We start from the raw sequence: 25,103 nt of genomic DNA, 5'->3' as shown, positions 1-25,103 counted from the left end.
CACTTTTTTTTGATAAAATTCACTTTTTTTTTTTAAATACATTTGAGTTATTATACTATATAGTATAATATATTAGGGTAATAACATACAACAAATACATTTTACATCTATTAAGCAAAAATTAAGATTTGGATTTTTTGTTATCTAGACTATTAACTGTTTGAGACAAGAAAAAGGAAAAAAAAAAAAACAATTATTTAATATTAATTGAATGGCTTTAATTTAGTTAAGGATGAGGAAGATGATGATTCGAAAATGAAGGTGGTGGAGACTGCAAATGGCTGCTGAGTACTGAGACACTCTGGAACACCCCCACAAACCCTAAGAGTCTCGTCTGAAGATTTCCGCAATCACTGGAACTGATATACACTTACGTTGCAATAAGAGGAGCCACACAAACAAAGAGTCATTGACCCACGAAATCGATTTAACAATTGAAGCTTCCCATGGTTGGTTCTCTATCCGTCCCTTAAACTACTTTCGGGTTCGGCTATATTGTCTGAAAGATTGAAACTTTATAGGTATTCGTGTTCATCAATCGATTTTGTTTGCTTGCTTTGAAAATGGGTTGAGGTTGAACAGATATGAGTCTTCTTCTTTATTTGATTTCTATCTATGGAGTTTCTAGAATCTTAGCATTTACATTATTGAGACTTTGAGAATACTATCAATGCTTCAAGTAGACAACTTAGTTGGAACGGAACTCAGGAAAGATGTTGTGCTTTTTGATGTAATCCAAGTGATTTTTGGCGACTTGACTTGTTTAATTGGATTTAAAACAGATAACAGATTTAACAACTTATCAAGCATGTTTTGGTTGCAGATTTGACTTTCCCTGATGCTCGTTTATGGGAAAGGGTTTCTAAAGTGCGAAGCACCTGGAGTTCCATTCTTTTATGACAAAAGAAAATCCTTCTTCACTAAAACAAAGAGGGGCTTTCACAGTTTACCTTTGGGCACTGGGGATCGTGTTTATTTCAACACAAGTAAGTTATATACACCACTCTGCTTACACTTGCTTGTTTCATGCCTGGGGATGGGGTTCTTATTGCTCTGTTGGCGTCTCTAGATCTTAGGTACTCAAGCAAATCAATAGAAGTTGTGGACAAAGCTGCCATTGATATGGGTTCAAAGGAAGACAAGGCAGATAATCCAGCTTTATCTTCATATGATGATGCCATGGAAGCGCTGTCGACTCTTATTTCTCGTCGAAACCGTGGGGACCGCACACCTACTAGAGGAAATCGTGACAAGCTTGAACAAGTCATCACATATCTCAAGGTGATACAGCCATTTACAGTCCAACACTAATTAGGTGGTACTTTCTAGTGTAAGCATAAGCTCAAACGAAACAAAAATAAAATCATACAAAGACTGTTGACTGTTGAGAATATTTTCAATATTGTAGTGCAACATGAATGTTAGATAACTCATTCTGAATTGTCTCAAGTGAGATCAAGGAATTTGGTAGATTTTTCTTCTCTTTAGACTGAGCTTTTCTGGGCCTTCTCTGTTGAGAGATACATGACTTATGTTGCCTCTGGCCATTGAGAATTTCGAGTGTTGTCATTCAAATCAAATTTCTTTCATCCTTTCCTTTGAAGACTTTTACCTTCATATCATGTGATCCTTTGGCATCTTTTTCTTGTCAGTAGTAATCTTCCCTTTTCGATGTTACTAAATACTGGGAATGTGTCTGCTGTTTTGGTTTGAGAAATACAGATTTTGGGCCTGGAGGAAAAAATAAAAGAACTAAAAGTTATTCATGTCGCAGGAACAAAAGGAAAGGTAAGTTGCTTTTTCACTTTAGCTAATGCATGTCCTAGAATTTGAAAAATAAGTAGGTAGAAGGAATGTAGCACTTATGTGAGATGATGCCGTTTCCAATTTCGAGCAATTTGCACTTAATCATTTGGTGACTTAACTATCTATGCTGAATAGTCATGGTATTCGATGGGACCATCTAATGCGTGTCTGAGCCTGCAAGAGGCTATTTTTCCGATTTCTAAACCCTGGAATTCTTGTGGCCCATAGTTATAGCTTATGCGGTATGGTAGTAATATTGATGACTAGAATATCTATTAGTAGCTACTGATTTTCTTGGGTTCTGGCTTTGTATTTGTGTATTTCAGGGTTCAACATGTGTCTTCTCTGAGGCAATTTTACGTAATTGTGGGTTTCGAACCGGAATGTTTACATCTCCTCACCTGATTGATGTGAGGGAAAGATTCCGAATAGATGGGTAAGTTCATCAATACATTAATGTTCAATGTTATATGAACACACAAGAGATGAAATTGAATGCGGTTTTGCTTTTCCAGCTTGGATATATCTGAGGAAAAGTTTCTACAGTATTTCTGGGAATGTTGGAAGTTACTGAAGGTAAAAGACCCTTTTCGAAATGTAGTGCTTTTTGTTCCGGTTTGAGATATAGTCTTTAAGTATTATTCATTGCTAACTTTCTGCCACAAATTACCAGAAGTCATGCTCTTTGCATTGCTTTTATAGCAATTTCCCATTCTGAGTCTGTTCTGTTGTATTTATTGAATGAGGAGGTAAAGGTTTTCGCCTTGATTTGTAGAATGTATTGGTTGTATAACCTTTAGTGCTGTCTGTTTAACTACGAGTAAAATACTCAGTGTAGATTACTAGCAAACAATGTAGATATCTAATCGTGAGATTCTTTTTTGCAGGAGAAAGCTGTAGATGGTCTTACCATGCCTCCCCTTTTTCAGTTTCTCACAGTATTGGCATTTAAGATTTTTGTTTGTGAAAAGGTATATTACTATTCTCATCAAGAAGTCTTAGACATTTCACTAAGTTCCCATTGCATTGAAACCTAATGTGTTTAGCTCAAACTATTGTTCCTGTTAGGTTGATGTTGCTGTCATTGAAGTTGGACTTGGGGGAAAACTTGACTCGACAAATGTGGTTAGCATCTTTTGAGAATCTTATGTTTCCTGAGTTTCCTGTCATATTTATTTAATGTTGGACATCAGTCTTCATTAAAATGGAAAAATGTAAATTACAGATTCAAAAACCTGTTGTCTGCGGCATAGCTTCTCTTGGGATGGATCATATGGATATATTGGGTATGCCATATTTATTCTCAGTTCATTAGGCAAATGTAGTTTCTCTCTCATGCTTCTCAATGCTAATTCTACACAGGAAATACGCTGGCTGATATTGCATTTCATAAGGCTGGGATTTTTAAGGTACCTTCCGACTATAGTAGCTACTTTTCAAACGGTTTTTTTTTTTTTTTTTTGTGTCAGAATTTGATGAATGTAATAATTTTTGTTTCAAAGTTTTCCATTGGCAGTTTCATGTTGGATATTCTCTGATTTTCTCTGTTTTCTTGTATGCTAATGAAAGCCTCAAATCCCCGCCTTCACAGTACCACAACTCTCTGAAGCAATGGAGGTTCTTCAGAAAACAGCTAATAATCTTGAGGTAACTCTAGTAGGTTCTATATTTCATCCCACTTATGTCAAGTGTTCCGATTAGTATAAGTTCAAAAAGTTGTAGTTCTGATAAGAGTTTATCAAATACACATGCCACATCAGCATGTGTATAGTAGTAACTAGGATCAATAGAACTAAGAGAAGCTTGAAATGTGGAAAGAGGTATCAAATCTTTTAAAAATTGTTTGGGTTTGGGAGAGTTTGGGGGTGCTCTAGAATTTACCACCAGGGTTTTATCTTTGGTTCCTTGGTGTCTTTGATTCTCAATTTTGGAAATAAAGCTGTTTATGTTTCCAACCGTAATGTGGTTTTTGGCGTCTGTGGCTTAGTTATGCTGTTATAAAAAACCGAACTACAAGGAAGATATGTTGAATGCTGTTTGGCTCGTTACAGGTTCCTCTGGAAGTAGTACCGCCTCTTGACCTTAAAAAGTTGGATGGAGTTGCGCTTGGCTTGTCTGGGGATCATCAGCTTGTAAATGCAGGTCTTGCTGTTTCTCTTTCAAGATGCTGGCTTCAAAGAACTGGAAATTGGGAGAAGATGTTTCCAAATGTTGGGTTTTGCTCTTGGTCATTAATCCTTTATCAAAACTTCCAAGGAGTTTATTTGGTGAATCTTGTTTGTTCTTATGGGATTTTTACTAACAGGGAAGCAAGGAAACTGAGATTCCCGTGGCTTTTTGTCGTGGTCTTGCAACGGCACGTCTACATGGGAGAGCTCAGGTTGTTCATGATGTAGTTTCAGATCCGCAGGAATCGTCAGGTTCGATGGAAACTCCATGCGGTGATCTGATCTTTTACTTGGATGGAGCTCACAGTCCAGAGAGCATGGAGGCTTGTGGTCGATGGTTTTCTTCTGCAGTCGGAGGAAACAAAAGCTTATCCACTGCTGTCAATGGTTACAAGAGACATGAGGAGTATGGTAGAGACTTTAACAGAGTCTCCAAACAGGTATTCAAGACCAACAATGATCAATGCAATTTCTTTGTTAACACAAATCTTTTGCTTTCTTCTCTATTCAAGGTATTGCAAATTGACTTTTGTGTTTTATACTTTTGATCTGACTTTGTGAAGCTTTCTCATGTGTCAATAGATTCTTCTGTTCAACTGCATGGAAGTGAGAGACCCTCAAGTCTTACTTCCAAAGCTGGTCACCACTTGCGCTTCCTCAGGTAATATGAAACAAACTATACCCTGTTTTTCTAGTTTCTTGTTAATACTTATGCATATTGGTGAATGAAACACTCTCAGGCACTCATTTCTCAAGAGCGCTTTTTGTCCCGAGCATGTCTACGTACAACAAGGTTATTTCGGGTGCATCAGCAATTCCTTCGGATACTCGTAGAAAGGATTTGACTTGGCAATTCAGACTACAAAGACTATGGGAGAAATCAATCCAAGGAACAGGTACGTTTAAGTATTGTTTCTTTGTAACTTGTTGATGTTGCGCCTAAACTTGATCATATGTCTGGTGACTAATCAGATGCTGCCCTTGACCATACACTGAAGCTCGATGGAATAACGGTACCACCTCATGATTTCTTGTGTGGAGATGCACCTCAATGTGGTGGAGCTGCAGGGACGACACAAGTCACTTCCAGCGCCGTAATGCCTTCACTTCCGTTGACAATAAACTGGCTACGGGACTGCGTACGCCGAAACCCTTCACTGAAACTAGAGGTAAGGCAAAGCTATATTTATTTTCTATTTCCAAAGACAAGAATGAAAGTCTGATTTTTGTTTTCAGACACTTTAGAATAAGAACAAAACATTTCTCTGTTACCGGCTTTTCTTTGGTTATCTTAAGATTATAATGGTGGTGTCTTATGCAACAGGTGTTGGTCACAGGATCGCTACATCTAGTCGGAGACGTGCTCAGGTTGCTAAAGAGATGATTTACGTTTTACCAACAAATCTTAAAAAAAAGGTTCCTTAAGAGTAATCTTACAGAGCTTCAATTGTTTTATCCTTGACTTATTTTTTTTTCTCATAACTACCATTATGATTCTTTGGTCCATTTTATCTAACATGAGAACCCTCCTCTTAAGCTGTATTTTTCTGTTAAATTTTTAATTTACATTTCTTCTCATCTCTCATCAAATTCCAAACTATATTGTCTTTTCTGTTGAATATGAGAGTATCCAAATAAACGTCGCATTATGAGCTGAACTTATAATTAATAATTATGGTGTGGATTCTGAGAAGAGAGACTGAATTAGACGTAACATGGTCACATGAATACCCACCCACCAAAGAAAACAAAACAGAAAGAGAATAATAAGACGTCACTATCTCTCGAGGAAATAATTCCTCCCAAAATAGGAAGAGTTACTGAATATTCTTTGAATATGCGCTACATGACGCAAACTTATACGAAATTAAGTTCAAGATGATTTGGCCATTTTGTCTTTTATGGCTAACAATAAAATTTGACTTATCTAATATTCTGTCGCAAACTCAAAGGACCCTTAAACATGAAAAAGATCAAAAGACAGAAAACAAAAAAAAAAAAAAAAACTTTTTTTGCTCAGTGAATAGTTTCAATATAATCGTCGTATATTTATTATTTCTCCAAGACGACCATGAAAAAACCGTCGTTGTTTCTGATCATTTTAGTGATATCCCTTCCATTAATCTCAGCCGTAGGATGGGAACTAAGCATACCGACGACGGTGGGCAATCTTCGGGTGCGGGAAGGATCAACGTTCAAGATGGCCATCTTTGCAGACCTCCACTTCGGTGAAGACACGTGGACTGATTGGGGTCCTCGTCAAGATGTGAACTCCGTTAACGTTATGTCCGCCGTTCTCGACGCTGAAACTCCAGGTCATCATGTCATTGTTACACTGTGAAGTTACCGTACAATAATTTCTACCATTATCTCTCGTTTTTTTTGATGAGTTACGTTATTTGGTGTAGAAGGAGTGATAACCACAAGTCACGATGTGGTTTAGCTTTGGATCGGTTTGTTGGTTTAATTTTGAATATTTTGAACGGTTTGGTTTAATTAGATTGAACACGCTACATCACCCTTAAAATCAATCTCTCATTCAACTGCAAGTTGTGTTATGTTTTGCAAGTTGTTGATTCTATTGAAAACGCAACGTCCAAACATGAAAAATATTGAACTTCAATTTTTCTTATATGTAGAGTGTTAATTAGCTAAGCTTGTACAATGTGAGATTAACATAACTGAAATAACCGTTTTTTGGAGACATGGACAGATTTTGTGGTCTACTTGGGAGATGTAGTAACGGCTAACAACATAGCAATCCAAAACGCAAGCTTGTTTTGGGACAAAGCAATCTCTCCTACAAGAGACAGAGGCATTCCATGGGCTACTCTCTTTGGTAACCACGACGATGCTTCTTTTCTTTGGCCTTTGGATTGGTTCTCTTCCTCCGGTATTCCTCCCATTCGCTGCCCTGCTGCATCGGATGATGATGGATGCGCGTTTAGAGGAACTACGCGAGTGGAATTGATTCGCGAAGAGATAAAGTCATCCAGTGCACTCTCATACTCTATGATTGGTCCTAAGGAGCTATGGCCAAGCGTATCTAACTATGTCCTTCTTGTTGAATCATCGGATCATTCAAAACCACCCGTGGCAATACTATACTTTCTTGATTCGGGCGGTGGTTCATACCCTGAGGTTATCTCAAATGCTCAAGTGGAATGGTTTAAAACCATGTCTAATACTCTTAATCCTGATTTAAGGTATGAATCAAAACATTAAAGCCTTTTTTTGGTGGGACAAACTCGATATCAGTCGCTAAGTCAATATCGAAAGATGTATATTTCGGGCAGGATCCCAGAGTTGATATTTTGGCACATACCTAGTAAAGCATACAAGAAAGTAGCCCCAAGGCTATGGATAACAAAACCTTGCGTTGGATCAATCAACAAAGAGAAAGTTGCTGCTCAAGAAGCTGAAAATGGGATGATGAGAGTTCTTGAGAACAGATCCTCCGTTAAGGTACTAAATTACTAAACACGAAATTGCGCTACATTTAGATACCGTAAAGTTTGATATAAGTCCTTAATGAACTACATTTTGTGTAAGTAGGCAGTGATTGTAGGACACAACCATGGACTAGACTGGTGCTGTCCGTACAAAGATAAACTCTGGCTTTGCTTTGCGAGACATACAGGTTATGGAGGATATGGAAATTGGCCAAGAGGATCAAGGATTTTGGAGATTTCTGAAATGCCCTTTCGTATTAAGACCTGGATTAGGATGGAAGATGGATCTGTCCACAGTGAAGTTAATCTAGCATATGATTAGTCTATTTATTACATATGTCAAACTTTGTAGAAGTGATATTGCCTAGTAATTGTTGGTAGGTTTGGTCATTGTAAACTTGTTAAGTGACTAGAAAAACCGATTTTAATAAGCCAATATATGAACTCCGAACCTCCCAAGTAAAAAAGCCAAGTTACTGAAAGATAGGTTCTAGGGAAAGAATGCTTTGATAAAACCCGTTAAGAGAACCGAAATATCTGCAGAATTCTGCAGTACATGATGGAGAATCTCTAACAAAACAATGCCAATGATATCATCTAACGACAACTAGCTTTTGCACATCTTCTCTGATCCTTGTTTTAGTTAACATTCCCTAACTGCTTCTGCGCCTTCCACGTTGCTTAATAGGGAAGCTGAGGTTGATGAGAAGCTCAACTGGTTTTTGGCTATATCGAAACATACACATTTGTTTGGATAACTCCAAATAAATTTCCTCTCTCACATCTTGAAGAGCTGGTTTCTCAGGATTGCAACGACAGTATCAAGAACCTCTTTGTTTTCCACCAGATACTTCTCAGCTGCGTTTTTCCCTTCGATGACCTCGCCTTCAATGAAATAGCTAGTTCCTTCTCTTAAGATAACTCCATTCTCACAAGCCAATTCTAATACCTCTTGCTCCACGTAGAAGCCATGACCAAAGTGAATCCCCAATTCAGATTTCTTCTTTCCTGGCGCCAGTTTATTCTTCACCACTTGGACGCAGACATTGAGACCACTTATCTGAGGAAACAAAGCAGTCAAAAGAAGATAAAGATGTTGGATTAAAATTAAAAAACGATTGACATACTGTTCCTCGCAGAAATTATGCAGTATTTTAGAGATTAAGGCAAATCAAGCTTACATAACACAATGGAAACAATGTCCCTAACAATACCTTATCGTCAGTCTTTATTAGCCCGGTTCTTATCATTTTGAGACGTACAGCTGCATGAAACGGCAATGCATTTCCTCCACAAGTCACTTCTTCGGCGTGGGGAAAATGCATGCTAGATTTGACATGTGATCTGACCTAGATCAGATAATAAGCAGAGAGATCTTATATCTAGTAGGTGGGTCAATATGATCCAAGTAAAGGAGCAACAGAGGATAAAACCATAATACTTTTCTTACCTGATTAAGAAAAACGATCAATGTCTGAGAATAACCAACTGAGTAATGGATTTTTCTGAGCGCCTGTGTCATTATTCTTGATTGTGTGTCTTTGTATCTTTCTCCTACAGGAGCATCAAGTTCACATTGAGGGGCAAGAGCAGCAACCTGTAAATTCCACTTTTAATATTAACAGATGCAGAAAGAATACATGAACATATTGAGATGAAACAATGAAAACTCACACTGTCAACCACAATTACGTCTACTGACCCACTCTTGGTTAGCACATCAACAATACTTAGCATCTTTTCAGCAGAATCAGGTCGTGATATCAGAAGCTCTTCCGTGTTCACACCTATTGATTCTGCTAGAGAAGGATCCATGGCATTCTCGGCATCGAGATAAGCGCAATAACCTGGCACAAACAAGTATTTATTACATAAATAAAAAGCTAATGGAGTGAAGAACAAAAGCAAGTCATTCAGGTCAGAATCAAAACTGTAACTTCACAAAATCGAATCTTACTTCTCGCATTAGAAACAAGAAAGAAAAAACTAGAAGATATGTGTTCCCAGCTTAGAATAGATTCTAGAAAGTCCCAAGGTTTCTATTCAAAGAAATGTATTAAGGATGATAGATTCAAAAACAGTACCTCCAAGCTTTTGAGCTTCCTTGATGATATGAAGAGCTAGAGTTGTCTTTCCAGAAGCTTCTTTTCCGTAAACTTCAACCATTCTTCCCTTTAAACACACATTTAGGGACCTTAATGAGTTATAAAAAAACAATACTTTAGCTCGGCTGAGCGTATCTGAGACTCTAGAGTAAACAACCTTAGGCAATCCTCCAACTCCAAGAGCTAGATCAAGGTTGAGCGAACCCGTAGATATCACAGAAACTCTCCGTTTTAGGGAGAACCGCTGCAATGACAACTTAGAGTGTTCATCAAAATCACCTGCAAGTTGTGATAATGCTAAATGTAGAGCAGTGTCTTTCTCCGCTACTTTGCTATCATCTGGAACTTCATCAATTTCACAATCTGAAGCTTCAACTGACCAAACCAAACACATTCGTAAAGACAGGATACAGAGTTAACCATCCATGGGAAGTGAAATTACTGATTACCTAGAGACGAAAGATAACGATTTTCATAGCCAGAGCAAGCCAAAACGCCTCTTCGTCCATTCTGCTACAGAGCAAGATAAGAGTAAACACAGGGAGAGACATTTGTTTAGTCAGGAGCTTGGGCACAATCATCAATGTTACTCTAAAGGAGATAACTTTTTTTTTGGTTGGAGTAAGTAAACAAAATGCAACTACTAGTCAAGAGTTGTCCTAGTTTATTCATCTGAAAAATCAAATCTTTCTTTCTTATAGTCATCAAAAGTTGGAGCACTAGGGCAGAAACTACTCAACTTAGCCATTGTTGAGAACAACATTAGAGACGAAGAGAACCTGAGATAAGTAAGAGAAGAAACGGAATCTCTGAATCGGACTGGCCCATGAGAGTCGACCCATGCCCCGTTCTTCTTCCGGCGGCGCGTGTTCCAACCAACTCGGCTCCTACTCCTCTTTGGTCGGAACGGTTTTTTAACTCGCAGTCTGGTTTCAATTCCACAGTTCTCTCTTCTCCTTTTCTACTAACGATCTCCAGTTTCCGCCATGGCCAATGTCCTTAAGAGGTGAGACCTTAACCAGAAGTGGATACATAAAATCAAAAACCGTATTAAACCGATCGGTTCGTGGCTATGAAATCTAATCTACCGGTAATGATAGGAGGACCGGAAAAGAAGTAAAAATTTTATGGGAGGTGTAAAAAAGTTTTAATTAAGAAAAACTGTTACTTTAGTCTTATCCCGAATATTTTTCCTCAAATAAGATTTTAGTGTTCTATATAATAAATCCCTAAAGATTTTTCATGCGTGGAGCATAATCTAAAGGTCTAACAATGTGGAGTGCAAATTCAATGCGGGTCGATATTTTTTGTTGGAGATACAATCCAAGTTCCACATCGGAAGTTTGATGGGACAATCAATAATATATAAAGGGTTATGGCCAATCCACTAATTGCCAATTAGTTTTTAGTTGGAAGCCCATAATTAGCTCAAATTTAACATGGTATCAGAGCCCAAGGTTCAAATTCTAGTGGACCTAGAAAAGTGGATACGGACATACCTCAAACCTGAGTAATGGGGGCCCGAGAAAGGAGTTTATTATCGGTCCGAGTGAGGGATCGAAGAGGTGTGTTAAGATCCATATGGTCCTTGGATTGAAGAGGAGATTGTTGGAGATACAATCCAAGTCCCACATCGGAAGTTTGATGGGACAATCAATAATATATAAAGGGTTAGGGCCAATCCACTAATTGCCAATTGGTTTTTAGTTGGAAGCCCAGAATTAGCCCAAATTTAACATTTTTCCCCTATGTTGAATTGTCTGCTAAGCATGGAAACATATCCAAAATATAATTCCGAGGTTTTCGAAAGAAGATGCTTGGTGAATGAAACTCATCGTGACTCAACTAATGTCACATTCTTCAACAACTCGAAGAATGATGACATTGTCCAAAACGAATTCGACTTGATATTAGGAATGTGGCCTAACTTAACCAAAAAGCTAGCTCAAGAGTTAAGGATTGCCACATCCTTTATATACTACCCAAAGATCTTAATCCCAAGCAATGTGGGACTTTCTAATAGGCCTCCTCGAGATGTGGGTGGGAAACGGTCCAACGGGAAACAGCCCAAGCCCAACATCTCGGAAATACAACAAGACATGCCACTTATATGGGCCACATAGGTGGGAAACCATTTGTGTGGGAATTTGCTTGTTGGGCCAACCTTGGGCTCTGATACCATATTAGGAATGTGGCCTAACTTAACCCAAAAGCTAGCTCAAGAGTTAAGGATTGCCACATCCTTTATATACTACCCGAAGAATGATGACATTGTCCAAAACGAATTCGACTTGAGCACTATATATGATTATGTTTGGCTTACCTCCACTAACTGGTGATGACCAGCGAGGCGGTGTGGATCCTTCTTGCATACCAAAATGGGATGATACAGTGATGGTAGTAGTTAATACTCCAGTTTATCCTAGTAGTAAGTTCATTGATTTTGTTGGCACATCTTTAAACTTCCTAAGCTTTTCTAATCACTTCATGTTTTTGTACTTTATTTTGTAGCTATATGGAGGAGAGCCTAAAATGTTCAACCACGAGATTCATAGCGAAGAAGAATTATGAATTTGTTGGTGTTATTTTCTTAATTTTTTGGCGGTTCGTTTTGGTGTTTTCATCATTTTAGTGTTTTAAATTTATTTATAGTTAAAAAACTGTTTACACCTATTAATTAGTCTTTTATCCCGAATATTTTGCTCAATCTTACCAGGGAAAACGTCGTTAACCCTAGTCCAAAGCGTTTTACAAATAAAAAAGTGGGAGCTTCTTCTTCGATTTATAAAAACTAAAGACGACTGAAAAGATAAATAGATTCCTAAATTTATATTGTTCCTGCGTCTTCGAGCATAATCTAGGTGTGTCTAACAATGTGGAGTGTATTTGCAACGACGAAATTGCTCTTTCTCTTGCTTTTGATGGAGGCTTCACTGGGTCGCTACGTGATTGTACCTAGTTTGAAATGTATCGAAAGCTTAGTAACATATTCCAAAATTAATAATTCCGAGATTTCTCAAACCTGCTTGTATAGCCCCAAGTGTAATTCTTGATCCTAGTTGAGTCTATATTGTATAATTAATAGAGAATCAATTCCAATGCCATGTTTTTTTTTGTTGTTTCTCTCAGATTGGTATCCAGATGGGAATATGACGATAAGATGGGATATCATTAGCCCTGGGCTTTCGGTTATCCGTTCGGTTATCCGTTCGGTTATCGGTTGGGTCTATTTGGTTTTCGGTTCTTTCGGTTTTAAAATTTAGTATCCATTTGGATATTTTGAAATTTCGGTTCGGTTTCGGTTTGGTTCCGGTTCTTTCGGTTTTAAAATTTAGTATCCATTCGGTTATTTTGCTTAGGATATTTTCGGATATTTCGGTTATTTTTGAGTATTTTCGAATATTTTTGGATATTTTTCGGTTATTTTTGAGTATTTTTACTATTTTTATAGATTTTTCAAGTATTTTTGATTATTTGGTCAATAAATAACTAATTATTTCGAAAATATAATTGTATTTCGGATATTTCGGTTATCCGAAATATTTCGGTTTGGTACCGATTCAGTTACGGTTATTTCGGTTATTAAATTTAATATCCATTCGGTTATTTTCAAATTTTCGGTTCGGTTCGGTTCGGTTTTTTTTGCTTCGGTTTCGGTTCGGTACATTCGGTTCGGTTTAAAAGCCCAGCCCTATATATCATGAACGAAACTCGTGGTGGTTACACGGCTAATGTCACAATCTTCAACTACTTGAAGTATCACGACATTGAAGGACCATGGGAATTAGAGTGGATATGGCTCAACGAAGAAATCTCTCGAAAACGGATCTTTAACCCAAGAGTATCATCATAATAAATCAATTTTAGAACATATAATTGAAGTATGTAGTTCTTTGCGATTGAAACCGGTCTAATCAATTGGAATGACTAGGCCAATACCGGTTTGTTTTTTGCGATTGAAACCGGTCTAAGACACGTTTGGGTCTAAGTAACTTATTCTGTGGAACATTTAAATTTTCCTTTTAGATAACTGAAATTTTCTAAATTCTTAATTTGCAAACTATATACTACTACTTTCGATTGTTATTATAAGATGAATCCCCACAAAATCTAGTGGGCCATTGGTGTCTATATCGAATTCCATTTCCGGCCAAGCAAGATTCATCTTTTGAATGACATATCCCATAATTGGAACTTCTAATATATTTTCTTGTTTTGTTTCCCGTATGTTCTAAATGACTTTATTACAATGTCATAGTACAATGAATACACTATTAATTTAGATTTTGTTTCGTCAGTATAGATTTTATAAAATAGTGTCGTTTCTAATTCTAAGTATGTATTACCAATATTGTATTCTAAGTAGATACAAAACGGAAGTCAAATTCTATAACTTATTTTTCTAACAGATAACTTTTAAGTTTTTAATTTCCGAACTAAATTACTAACCACTTATGATAAAAGAGAAATTCCTAAAAATAGCACTAAAACAAGTTTTATGGACAATAATAGCACACACTCCATAAACTTCCAAAAATAGCACTAGTTTATGTTTTCAATATAACCACAATTTTTATATAAAAACTATTCAACCAAAATAAGTTAGAAATAAATTTAAAATATTATATTTGGGTTCTTTATTTCTAATTTAGGGTATATATTTTTAGGGTATATATTTAAATATATACCCTAAATTGGAAATAGGGAACCCAAATATAATATTTTAAAAGAAATTTCCATTATTTAAAAGAAATTTTGATTCAATTTAATATTAGGTTAGTGTTTGCTCTCATTTTTATTTTCTATCTTATAATTTAGTTAAGTTTAATTGAGTTTAATTGAAGTTTATGGTGCTATTTGTGAAATTTTAGAAATGTTGTGCTAATTTTGGAAGAAAAACTTTTTTTGTGTTATTTTTGTCAATTGCCCATATGATAAAAGATGTTAGTAATAGTAAGTAGTAACCAATCATTGTAAAGTAAACAACGTTCTTTATTTTTTTTTGAACAAACTTAGATTAAAGAACGTTCTTTATTTGAGGTGAAAATTTACCGGAAAAAAAAGTCAAAAACATATATACCGTCATCACACATCACACATGATCTATAGATGCATACATCAACAAAATTCTTTATATATTGTCATTTTTGGACCAACAAATTAGAAAAAAGGGAGAGAACGGAGATATTAGATGAGTTTAGAGGAAGATTTCATAATCTTGGCAAAATCTCAAAAGTCAAGAGCTGAAGAGTAAAACACCAACATAAGATAAGATCTAATAAAAAGAATGGATAGTCATTTTACATGTTTTAAAAAGTGTCATATATTATGCATATACAACTAATTAACTCTTTTCTGTACTACAATTTTGTATAAACATGATATGGGTAACAATTATACACACTGGAGATTCATCATGAACTATGGGTAATATCTATACATACACCGGATATCGATCATATTTTTGCAACAAAATTTATTAAATTTTCATCTCTTTCATGTTAAAAAATCCCGCCGCCACACCACTAAGAGGGGAGAGCACTCAATGCCCTACATTACAAGCAAAGACAAATTTAATTGTTTATTTTACCTTTTGCTTAGAGCATCAACATCCACCATTCACCCGAAAGAAAGCCCTAAATAATATTTCTTCTTTACCCACCCACTCCCAGTGTTTATCTAAACGCACTGAGGTCAATCGAGTTTTAAGTGGTCAGAGAATTTACATCGGATTAATTTTAGTTCTGTATCAATTCAGGCTGTGACCGGTTCACTTAGGTAAAATAAATGAATGAAGAGGAAAAATGTGTCCCTCCTTGTTATCACTAATCAAGAGGGAAATGGAGAAAAACAAATATTTCCTCCTTATTTTATGGAAAAGTTAAATAGCAAGAACAAATCAGAGTTTTTAGTGTTTTATCTTCTATATTTTTTTTGTGTTATTATAAAATGTCAACCAGTGATCACAATCTCAATATGTAAGTCCTCAGTTACGAAGGAATTTTTTTTTACAGGATATGAAACATGCATGCTTCATTGGTGGAACATATTAGAACCCACTTATCCATCGTAAGCACTAACTTAGTTGATGTAATGGACCACACTGCTCAAAAATATCAACTTTCCATTACCTTACGTTATCAAGAGGGCAAAGAGATCTACATGCATAAATGTGTATATGTCAGATAGTGATGGATAGAGGAAGTTTGGTGAAGCTATAGATGGGAAAGTACCGAGATAGCTAAGTTTGTAAAGAGTGTTCGGTTTTCTTGTTATAGATTAGGCTATGTATATTCCTTAACGGTCCATGTTTCTCTGTGCAAGGATAATATATGACGTCAAATTTAATTTAGGCATTACCCGAATGCAACTTCTTTTGGGACACACAAGAAATGAAGTTTGGTGAATAGCAGAATAGCCAAAGCAAAGAGTAAAACGTACCAAATTCAAGCTTGTAGGATGATCCCCACGCTATCAATCAACACCATATTGATGCTCCAACATTACGAAGAAACAATATCGAGTAAAGCTATATATAGAAACGAGAGACTTAAACAAACCAAAATAAACTGATACGTAAGCATAAATTTGAAGTGGCATGTAAATTATGTTTCTGCATTATCAACAACATAGATCATCAGCTGACTCAAAGCCTTTGAGCAACAACTCAAAACTAGAAAAATCAGAAAACTTATGTAAATGCAAACAAATGAGGATATTGTAATGCAAATCTCTAGGCAGTGCACGTATCTATTAGTAGGTAATGCGTTTTTGCTAATCATTTTAACACAAATATTGATAACATGTCGTATAGTGAGAAGTATAAAACGAGTGAATTAAAGATGTACAATGAGATTGGGGTTTTGTGGATTTCCTACTAACGAGACATTAGAAATATAGGAAAGTGAGGCTTGCGGGCGCATGTTAGCAATTAAAGAGAAAGGGGAAATATTCAATGTAAGAATGATTGTAAAAATCAACTTGTGGTTCGAATTTGGAAGTGACATCCACTTATCAAAAGTCATTTGGACTCCTTTTGTGGTCCTCCTAGTGGCACCACCTTATGATGTAGGCAAGCCTCCGCTACAATCGTTTTCTTTTTGGTCAATATATAAATTTTTCGTAAACTTAATATTATTAGATTGTGAATGGTTTGTAACAGTTGAAACTAGTGTGGTTAGATGTCAAGTAAAGTGTAAAGATGGTTGGTGTAATGCAAGCACACAGAAAATGTCAATTTGTCTAGCAAATCCACTAAAAGTTTATTTCAATGTTAATGCTTAAATCAGTCTTATTTATAAACATAACGGTTTCTATTTTAACTTTTAACTCTTATTGATGCGACAAATGAGTGTTCGTAAAATTAATCTTAATTGTTTTTTTTTTCACAAACGAAGAGATATTATATTATTATGTGACCTCCATTCTTATTATTTTTAAACCGGCATGAAATGAATCATTAGTGAAACAACTTGAATTTTCAAAACTATTCTAATGTTGACAAAGTGTAGATCTCCATCCTTATTATTTAAACCGACTTGAGATGAATCATTAATACATCATATTTTATAAATGACACTAGCTCAAATTTTCAAGAGACCAAGATATATATACCTTTCAACAATAACATCATGAGTCATTAATTAAACAATATATTATTGAATATATTATTGAAGGGTTTGGTAATCTAATCAGTAATCAATTTGAGTATCTTGTATCACCTACATAATCATATACATCTTCAAGAATATAGAAAGAAATTTTTAAGTCATAAACAGGCCCGGCTCTAGGCATGTGCTTTGGGTGCCATAGCACAGGGTCTATTACTTTTTCTTGTCTTTTTTCTGAATAAAATAGGGTCAAAATTTTTTTTTTTTCTAAAAACCATAAAGAAAAATGCCCATTTTTTTTCCAAGCTCAAGGACTTTAATAAAATTGAGCCGGCCTCATAAACATACATTGGATGCAACGGTGATGCACAACATGTACTTGGAGCATACCATTCTTTGGGGACATTCTGACACATAATTCAGCCAAACTAAATTTTAACTATTTCAAACTAAATTATTTGTAATTAGATAACTTTTCCTACCATTTTAACTTACTAATTTACTATCAAATCTTTTAACTTAGTATATTCTGGTCACACTAATCACATCTACACCTTTATACCTAGAGGTGTCAAACGGGCCGGCCCGCGTCCATCTGGGCCGGCCGGCGATGGGCATTTAAATTTATGAGACCGCGGCGGGCCGGCCCGCTAGGACCGCGGGCAAAAATAATATGTCCAGGCCCGCCCCGCTAAGCCCAACGGGTTAGCGGGCCGGCCCGCAGGCTTAGTTTTAAATATTTTAAAAATAATTAAAAAAATAAAATTAATTTTTAAAATTTGAAATTAACAATTTTTCAATAAAAAAACTTTTAGAATTATTTTTTTTGTAAATCTTATAATTTTATACATTAAATTTCGTTATATGTTCATATATTTCACATATATATTTTTAGAATTATGTAAAAATATTTATTTATTTTTATTAAATATTTGTAGTCCGCGGGCCGGCTCGCAAATCCGCAGACAAAACCCGCAAAAACCCGCAATCCGCTTGGGCTTGTCCGCGAGGCCCGCTATTTTATGGGCATGAAAAATGATGTCCAAGTCTGCCCCGCTGTGGGCTACTTGGACAAAGCCCGCGGGCTATCGGCCCGCTTGACACCTCTATTTATACCACAATTACTACAAGTCTACAACTATTCCGAGATCTTTATGTGAAAAATATAAAAATTTGTTTTTTTTTTTGTAGTGTGAAAAAATCGAAATTAGTTTAGGAGATCCAATTTTCTTAAGGAAGATTCACAAAAATGCCTTTTTTTCAATACCCTTTTTCAAAAATGCCCCATTTGGCTGTCCATTTTTTAAAATACCTCTTTCTATGTACAAAATGACAAAATAACCCTTGTTTAATAAAAGATATCACAAATATATAAGGAAATATAACAAAATTAGGTCCACAAAATACAAAATATTTTTTGGCGGGAAAAGTGATCCTGCAATTTTTCCCACCAAAACACTTGTAAAAACTTGTAAAACCTTTAAAATACCTTGTAAAATTTTCCCGTAAAATTTTTTTCCGCCAAAAACTTTTTTTTGCGGGAAAAGTGATTCCGCAATTTTTTTGACGTTAAATTTTTGGCGAGAAAAATTTACAAGGTATTTTAAAGGCTTTTTACAGGGTATTTATAAGATTTTACAATGTATTTTAAAAGGTTTTACAACGTATTTATAAGGTATTTATAAGATATTATAAGATTTTACAAGCTATTTTATAAGGTTTTACAAGTTTTTTATAAAGTAAAACCTTACAAAACACTTGTAAATACTCCGTAAAACCTTTAAAATATCTTGTAAATTTTTTCCGCCAAATTTTTACAAGGTATTTTAAAGGTTTTTACAAGTATTTTGGCGGGAAAATTGCGGGATTACTTTTCCCGCCAAAAAATATTTTATATTTTGTGGATGTAATTTTGTTTCAAATAAGGGTAAAAATGGTCATTAAAAATTAAAAAAGAACAAACTTAAAAATGAATTCTCAAATATGGTATTTTTAAAAAGAATATTGAAAAATGAGCATTTTTAACAATATTTCTTTTCTTAAAACATAATTAGGAGAGCACCACCCGACCAGACCCCACCACCACATATAAACACTTTTAATATAAAAATGAGATAAAGATCAATTACGGGCCCATTTGAATTAATGGCATTTTCGTAGTTCTCCCGAAATCCAAGGCCATTCACATAACCCTAATGTCTATAAATATGCAAACACAAATCTCCAAAACTCAAGAGACCAAAAAAATCTCTAAACACATCTACAAAAGAAGGAATCACAAACTAAATTAAGAAAAAACAAACATAAGAAAAAGTATGGGGAACTGTTTAGTAATGGAGAAGAAAGTGATAAAGATAATGAGAAATGATGGGAAAGTAGTTGAATACAGAGGACCCTTGAAGGTTCATCACATCCTCACCCAATTCTCTCCTCACTACTCTATATTCGACTCTCTCTCCAACAATTGTCATCTTCATCCCCAAGCCAAGCTTCTCTGTGGTCGTCTCTACTATCTCTTGCCCCAGGAGACGACTAAAATCAAGCACGTGAAGAAGACGATGAAGAAAGTCAGGTTTGCAAATCCAGAGGTCGAAAAAGAAGAAGAAGAAGATAGATTAACAGATTGTTGTGACAACACCAAGGAGAAGTCTAATGGTGTTGTGAGGGTGAAGATGGTTGTGAGTAAGCAAGAGCTGGAGAAGCTGCTTCAAGGAGGTTCTGTTCATGAGATGGTTTATAGGACTCTTGCTAAGCAACATCTGTGTGCTGATGATGATGATGATCATCATCATGATCATGCTGAAGATGATGAGTGTCATAGAGTCTGGAAACCTTTGTTAGATAGCATTCCTGAATCTGATTAGCCTATTGTATGTACATATATATATGACATATACATAGATAACAGAGACTCAAAGCTTGTGAAAAGAAAGCATGTAATTCGCAGAAACACAAGGGAGAAAGTATAATATTTGTATTGAAAAACCCTTAAAAAGTTGATTTTGTTAGGATGGAATTTTCCGAAAGGCAAAAGGTCTGAGTGCTTATTTGGGTTAACTTCAAAGCCTATAGGCCTATAATAGGCATCTCTAGTGGCCTATAAGCAAAGTAAAGATTCATAATGGTGGGTGAAGAAAATGGCTTCTAAGACCATTAATTACTAATCGTATTCAACTATTCAAGTAAACGCGTTTTGTCTTTAGCACAAATATTTAACTGTGTATATACATGTATGTATGTGTGTACTTGTCATGGGGCTAATCTTCTTTGCTTTCAACTTCCAGAGAGACCTCGTTGCGGCGCATAAACGGGAGAGTGAATGGTGGATTATACTGCAGGGAACGAATTCATCAGTGTCAGTAGAGAGTCTAAAGACATACGATTTGATTTTCTTATTTAATCCATTTTGTCATTTATGATTGTTGATTAACCTGTGCAACTTCAACTGAAACTCCATCTCTCACTCGAAACTTCTTGTCGTTTTGAAGAGCCCGCCTTAATTCTTGCTCCCGTCTCTCAATCTCTTCATCGGTAACATAGCCTGAAAGAAAGTTGAATTTGTTTATAGATGACAAGAAAATTCTGATCATGTTAGATGCTTCAAGAGGTACCCAGTACCTTCGTTTCAGTGAAAGATAACTATCCGAAACCATGAACATGTACTGAACATTGCATGTCAAGATTATGTGTTGTATATCATACATTAGACTAGACATTTCTTTCTAGGCGAATTCGTGAGAATCATTTTAGAGAGAATGCGCTAACTATTTTAACTGCTTGTTTGTGATCATGAGAATAATCTCTGACAGATATACAAGACTGGAACTAGTTCGGGATTCTCTGGTGTATAATATCTTTGATTCTTCAAAGTTCAAACTAGTGTATAGTCAGATGTGGATGTGAAATTGAATATCTTTACCTGAGAAAGCTACAACAGCAACAATCTTTCGTGGCACCTCCAGAATTTTGACTGAAGAATCTTTTGGCAGTGGCAAATTCGAACCATACTTTGAGGGCATGACAAAAGACATCCGCCACTGAGTTTGATCTTTTGCCTGAAGCATGCAAGCAAATCATATACTACTAATTGACTAGGACCTAGAACAAGGAAAAAAATGAATCAAAGACTACCTAAGAAAACGAAACATAGCTAATCTCCAATTTTGTAAGAGAAAACTAACAAGCAGGAATCCCAGGTTCCTAGCACTTACATATGAGGAAATAATAGTATAATACTATACACTATCATTGATCTCTTCAACATCTAGAGCATAGGAGGGTGATGAATCTTATCAAGAACAAGCCTCATCTAAAAAAGGTAATAAAAAGAAGAAACCCAACTCACTCAAAGCTACTCCAAAATATGCTATCTATGTCAAAATAAGCTAAGAACTCCCAAAAAGAAACCCTCCACGATCCATTGATGAGATACTTACCTTGGTAGTAATTACTGGAGTAGTCATTTCCATCTTTTCTCCAACAGATTGGGCTTTACGAGTAACAACAGGGGTCGTCATCTCCATTTTCTCCTTTCTTGTGTTCTGTCGAAAACAAAAGCATCCAGATTTAAAGCAAGCCAGTATTCAAATATCAAACAAAAGTGAAGCAAAAATTCATACGAATGGTTCATAATGTACCTTACCAAATAGGTACTCAGCTAACACATTAAAAGACTTAGAAGCACCATAGAAGTCAAATCCAGTTTCCCCTGGCATTGTAGTCTCGGCGACAAAGTAAGGCTGCATCAAAGTCATGGCTTTTAAAGTGAGTCTATGTTTAAACAGAGAGTGTGAATGAAAGTAACATAGAGAAAAAGAAGAACAACCTCAACTTGTCTAATCTCGTACTTATCAGTCCTACTTACAACTCTGAATTCCATTGTCTCGAGATCAGGAACTAGATAAAAGATTCAAGCTTTAACAAATTAAACTACACACAAAGCGAAAGATAAACTAGATAAAAAGGCTATGAACTAACCGGACATCAACGCTTCTTCAAGATTAGAGCTATTGAATCTCTTCGGGAAAACGTATTTCGCAGTCTCCACCGCCAAATCAGCTAAAACTGATAGAAACCAAGCAAATAGTTGGATTCGGATACGAAATTGCAGAAATAGAAGCAAGTGATGAAAGAGGGAACATTTACGGCGTTGAGAGACAGAGGAAGCCTGAGAGGCGAGAGCAAAGACAAGAGAAACCCTGGATTCAGTGGCGGACACGGCTTGACTCTGCCGCTGACGCCGGATAGCTCTGTTCATAGCAGCAACCACTCTCGCCGTTCTGACGCTAACTGAGCATCTCTGGTTAGGGTTTGGAAACGAATTGAGATCGATGGGCAATTTCTTGTGAGATGAAGACAGAAGAAGAGAGAGGGATGATGATGATGCAATGGAGGAGGAGAAGCTCATCATCATTTCTCTTCGCAATCAATCAATCTTCTTCCAATTTCCCAGAAACAATTTTTATTAATTAAATTCTAATTATCAAATTCCCGACCGCTCGATTTTGGTTCTCATACCATACCGGTAGATTTTTCTGGTCCTCCTCATACCAAACCGATTTTTCTTTTTTTTTTTTTCCTTTTCCTCTCTAATGTTAAGTTTCAATAGGTGTTATTGCCACAAGTTTTGATACTACAGTTGATTTTCCAGATGATGAACCAAGAATTGACACTTGATGCATCCTCTTTAGGAATCATCTCCCTTGGAAGGAATTTCTATATCTTTTTACGTTGCTTGGGATCAATTGTAATTTTGTTAAGACAGGAAAAAAAATTCTCTGGATCAAAGATGAAAAAACCAATAACTAAACGCCTAAAATTAAAAAAAAAAAACACCACAACTCATGTCTCTTCTTTTTTTTTGTCATGAATCTCGGAGGATAAGACTCCGTACATAACAATAAATTTTAATAGCATTAAGCGATGAAACACACAGAAACTGCATAGATCTTCTTTGTTATATATGAACCTCGTGGATCTCTAATATTTGAAGGGCGTAGAGATTGCACGTCGTCAGCCACGTATCTACAAAATAAAAGGAACATGAAGTGATTGTAAAAGATTATGTAAGACATATATAGGTTATAGGATGTGCCAACAAATAAATGAACTTACTTAGATAACCCGGAGTATTCATTACTTCCGACAACGAATCACATACGTATTCTAATCCTTGTGTGGTCAACATCACGTCTAATGGCGGGGGATGAAATTTTATCCCAACTTGGCCAACACTAATTTGGAATGAAGAAGAGCTTTTAGCAAGGTCGGCTTCTCTAAACCATGAAGGAATGACACCACCCTTGCAACAATTTGCTACAATTCGCTGGTCATCATCAGTTTGTTGGGGTAAGTCCACAAAGGTCACCCTATGATTGCAGCACTCTCCAAATTTCAGAACATTACTTTGTTTTGAAACTTTAGCACTCAGAGTGCTCAATAGAATTTCGTCTTCGTACCATGTCCACCCTAATTCCCATGGCCCTTCAATGGCTTCTTGCTTCTTCAAATAGTTGAAGATTGTGACATTAGCCGTGTAACTATCACGACTTATATTCATAAAGTCCCACCTTATTGTCACATTCCCGACTAGGTCCTCTGATAAGAAGCATGTAAGATTTAGTTATTATTATCCACTGTTCTAAGATACGGTCTATACAGCCATATATACAGAGACCGTATATGAAGTATTTCTGTTTAGCTGTGATGATGAGCCCGAAAATCAATCTTAACATCATCGGGACAACCGCACTTCAGAAGTACAACATCGGATTTGATCTTGAAGATGAAACTATCTACTTTGAAAAAATCTCGTGTGATTTGGTTTACTAGATTTAATTGCATTTTCTACGAGATATAAAGTCATGTGTAATATGATTTGTAAGAGATTTTAGGTTTGTAATAAGAGCTGAGCTTTCTTAAATCACGATAATATAAAAGATATAACATATGTTTTCTCTTCATGCTTCGTCAAAAATTATAAACAGAGGTATACTAAAGTCATAATTTACATTTCTTGATAATTAACATTCATATTCTTGTTGCAGTTTGATATTAGAGGTTGAAAAGAAGGTACACCAACCTTCAAATTTTGCATCTACTAGAAGAGCATCTTATATTTTAAAATTCTTGATTGAGTGTGATTGTTGGTTGTCGTTGTTGATCACCGTTTCTACCTAATTAGTACTTAAGCTTAGCTCATACATGTTGAGATGCACGAGATATCAACAAGTCAAGGCGTGCAATATATATGAATCAGTACTATTTGTTTCTAATGGGGTTGTGTTCACCTAATTTTAGGAAGATCAATAAGGTAGGGGACGCAAATGCAATGCTAGCATTGGAGAAAATACCAGTCTCATGAACTGTAGCATATTTTTATGCTCATAAGCAGTGAAGTAATGTTTGATTCATTAACATGAGTTTGTAATTTTTTTATAAAAAAGGGGACAAAAGCATAGTAATCTTAACAAAGCGGTACTTAGCAGAACAAGAACTACTAATGTAAATTAGACCCAGTTTTAAAAAAATTTGAACATGATACTGCTGGTGAACTTTCAATGTTCAAATAAAATGATGTTTCAGCCAAACTTTCACCAAAAGCATCTTGCTCATCTAGAGACATATTTTCTAACAACTTTGATCGTTCAAAATTTAACGGTCTTAAGGACATGATTATCAAGGGTTTCTTAACAATGGCTTTTAGGAATAATGGCTCTTAACTAAGACACCTTTCTTAGTATTTTACATGCTTTATCATTAATTTTTGATCTAAGATTTTGTTAAGAACTCTTTAAGAGCCCACGTGTGTCTAATAGAATTTTAATTGTGACAAATCTAATGGTTACACGTGTGTGCCCACGTGGTAGAGGAATGGAGATGGGCCAGATGGCTCCAGCTCCACCTTCTTTCGAAACACTAAAGAACCGGTTCGGTCTGAGATTAATTGAACTGATTACGGTT

General features: G+C 35.9%; 6 protein-coding genes across 8 annotated transcripts; 3 read left to right on the top strand and 3 right to left on the bottom strand.

Annotated features, from left to right (window-relative positions):
- The first annotated feature begins 128 nt into the window (after nt 1-128).
- On the top strand, nt 129-5,559 carry LOC110230025 (folylpolyglutamate synthase). 2 transcript variants are annotated; one of them, XM_021031636.1, is made up of 17 exons: nt 129-449; nt 824-986; nt 1,070-1,281; nt 1,723-1,788; nt 2,133-2,242; nt 2,322-2,382; nt 2,694-2,777; nt 2,875-2,931; nt 3,032-3,092; nt 3,169-3,215; nt 3,376-3,453; nt 3,858-4,016; nt 4,112-4,414; nt 4,557-4,635; nt 4,715-4,870; nt 4,947-5,143; nt 5,299-5,559. In XM_021031636.1, the coding sequence occupies exons 2-17, from the start codon at nt 839-841 to the stop codon at nt 5,356-5,358; spliced, it is 1,878 nt and encodes a 625-aa protein (XP_020887295.1). In that variant the 5' UTR covers nt 129-449; nt 824-838; the 3' UTR covers nt 5,359-5,559. The 2 variants fall into 2 exon arrangements, with proteins under 2 accessions (XP_020887295.1, XP_020887296.1); XM_021031637.1 differs by lacking the exon at nt 5,299-5,559 and having other exon boundaries at nt 222-449; nt 4,973-5,098.
- Nucleotides 5,560-5,938: 379 nt separating this feature from the next.
- LOC9320846 (probable inactive purple acid phosphatase 16) lies at nt 5,939-7,885 on the top strand. The gene is made up of 4 exons (XM_021031640.1): nt 5,939-6,289; nt 6,688-7,180; nt 7,271-7,439; nt 7,530-7,885. The coding sequence occupies exons 1-4, from the start codon at nt 6,046-6,048 to the stop codon at nt 7,746-7,748; spliced, it is 1,125 nt and encodes a 374-aa protein (XP_020887299.1). The 5' UTR covers nt 5,939-6,045; the 3' UTR covers nt 7,749-7,885.
- Nucleotides 7,886-7,917: 32 nt separating this feature from the next.
- LOC110230026 (DNA repair protein recA homolog 2, mitochondrial) lies at nt 7,918-10,629 on the bottom strand. 2 transcript variants are annotated; one of them, XM_021031638.1, is made up of 8 exons: nt 10,311-10,629; nt 9,981-10,044; nt 9,689-9,906; nt 9,511-9,598; nt 9,101-9,273; nt 8,877-9,023; nt 8,641-8,775; nt 7,918-8,486 (listed from the first exon to the last, which is right to left on the bottom strand). In XM_021031638.1, the coding sequence occupies exons 1-8, from the start codon at nt 10,371-10,373 to the stop codon at nt 8,205-8,207; spliced, it is 1,170 nt and encodes a 389-aa protein (XP_020887297.1). In that variant the 5' UTR covers nt 10,374-10,629; the 3' UTR covers nt 7,918-8,204. The 2 variants fall into 2 exon arrangements, with proteins under 2 accessions (XP_020887297.1, XP_020887298.1); XM_021031639.1 differs by having other exon boundaries at nt 9,981-10,041; nt 10,311-10,626.
- An 8,615-nt stretch (nt 10,630-19,244) lies between these two features.
- LOC9318721 lies at nt 19,245-20,149 on the top strand. The gene has a single exon (XM_021032944.1). It carries the CDS (start codon nt 19,457-19,459, stop codon nt 20,003-20,005), a length of 549 nt encoding a protein of 182 aa, XP_020888603.1. The 5' UTR covers nt 19,245-19,456; the 3' UTR covers nt 20,006-20,149.
- A 114-nt stretch (nt 20,150-20,263) lies between these two features.
- On the bottom strand, nt 20,264-22,593 carry LOC9318720 (heme-binding-like protein At3g10130, chloroplastic). Its single transcript, XM_002882608.2, has 8 exons — nt 22,287-22,593; nt 22,119-22,205; nt 21,967-22,037; nt 21,779-21,880; nt 21,578-21,682; nt 21,061-21,196; nt 20,573-20,682; nt 20,264-20,473 (listed from the first exon to the last, which is right to left on the bottom strand). The coding sequence occupies exons 1-8, from the start codon at nt 22,552-22,554 to the stop codon at nt 20,399-20,401; spliced, it is 954 nt and encodes a 317-aa protein (XP_002882654.1). The 5' UTR covers nt 22,555-22,593; the 3' UTR covers nt 20,264-20,398.
- A 360-nt stretch (nt 22,594-22,953) lies between these two features.
- On the bottom strand, nt 22,954-23,798 carry LOC9320845 (protein COBRA). The gene is made up of 2 exons (XM_021032945.1): nt 23,256-23,798; nt 22,954-23,165 (listed from the first exon to the last, which is right to left on the bottom strand). Exons 1-2 carry the CDS (start codon nt 23,698-23,700, stop codon nt 23,098-23,100), a joined length of 513 nt encoding a protein of 170 aa, XP_020888604.1. The 5' UTR covers nt 23,701-23,798; the 3' UTR covers nt 22,954-23,097.
- Between the last annotated feature and the right edge of the window lie 1,305 nt (nt 23,799-25,103).

This window comes from Arabidopsis lyrata, assembly GCF_000004255.2.
Source record: "Arabidopsis lyrata subsp. lyrata unplaced genomic scaffold ARALYscaffold_3, whole genome shotgun sequence".
Lineage (NCBI taxonomy): Eukaryota > Viridiplantae > Streptophyta > Magnoliopsida > Brassicales > Brassicaceae > Arabidopsis > Arabidopsis lyrata.
The sequence above is the reverse complement of the archived record's forward strand: the minus strand, read 5'-3'. Positions and strand labels throughout refer to the sequence as shown.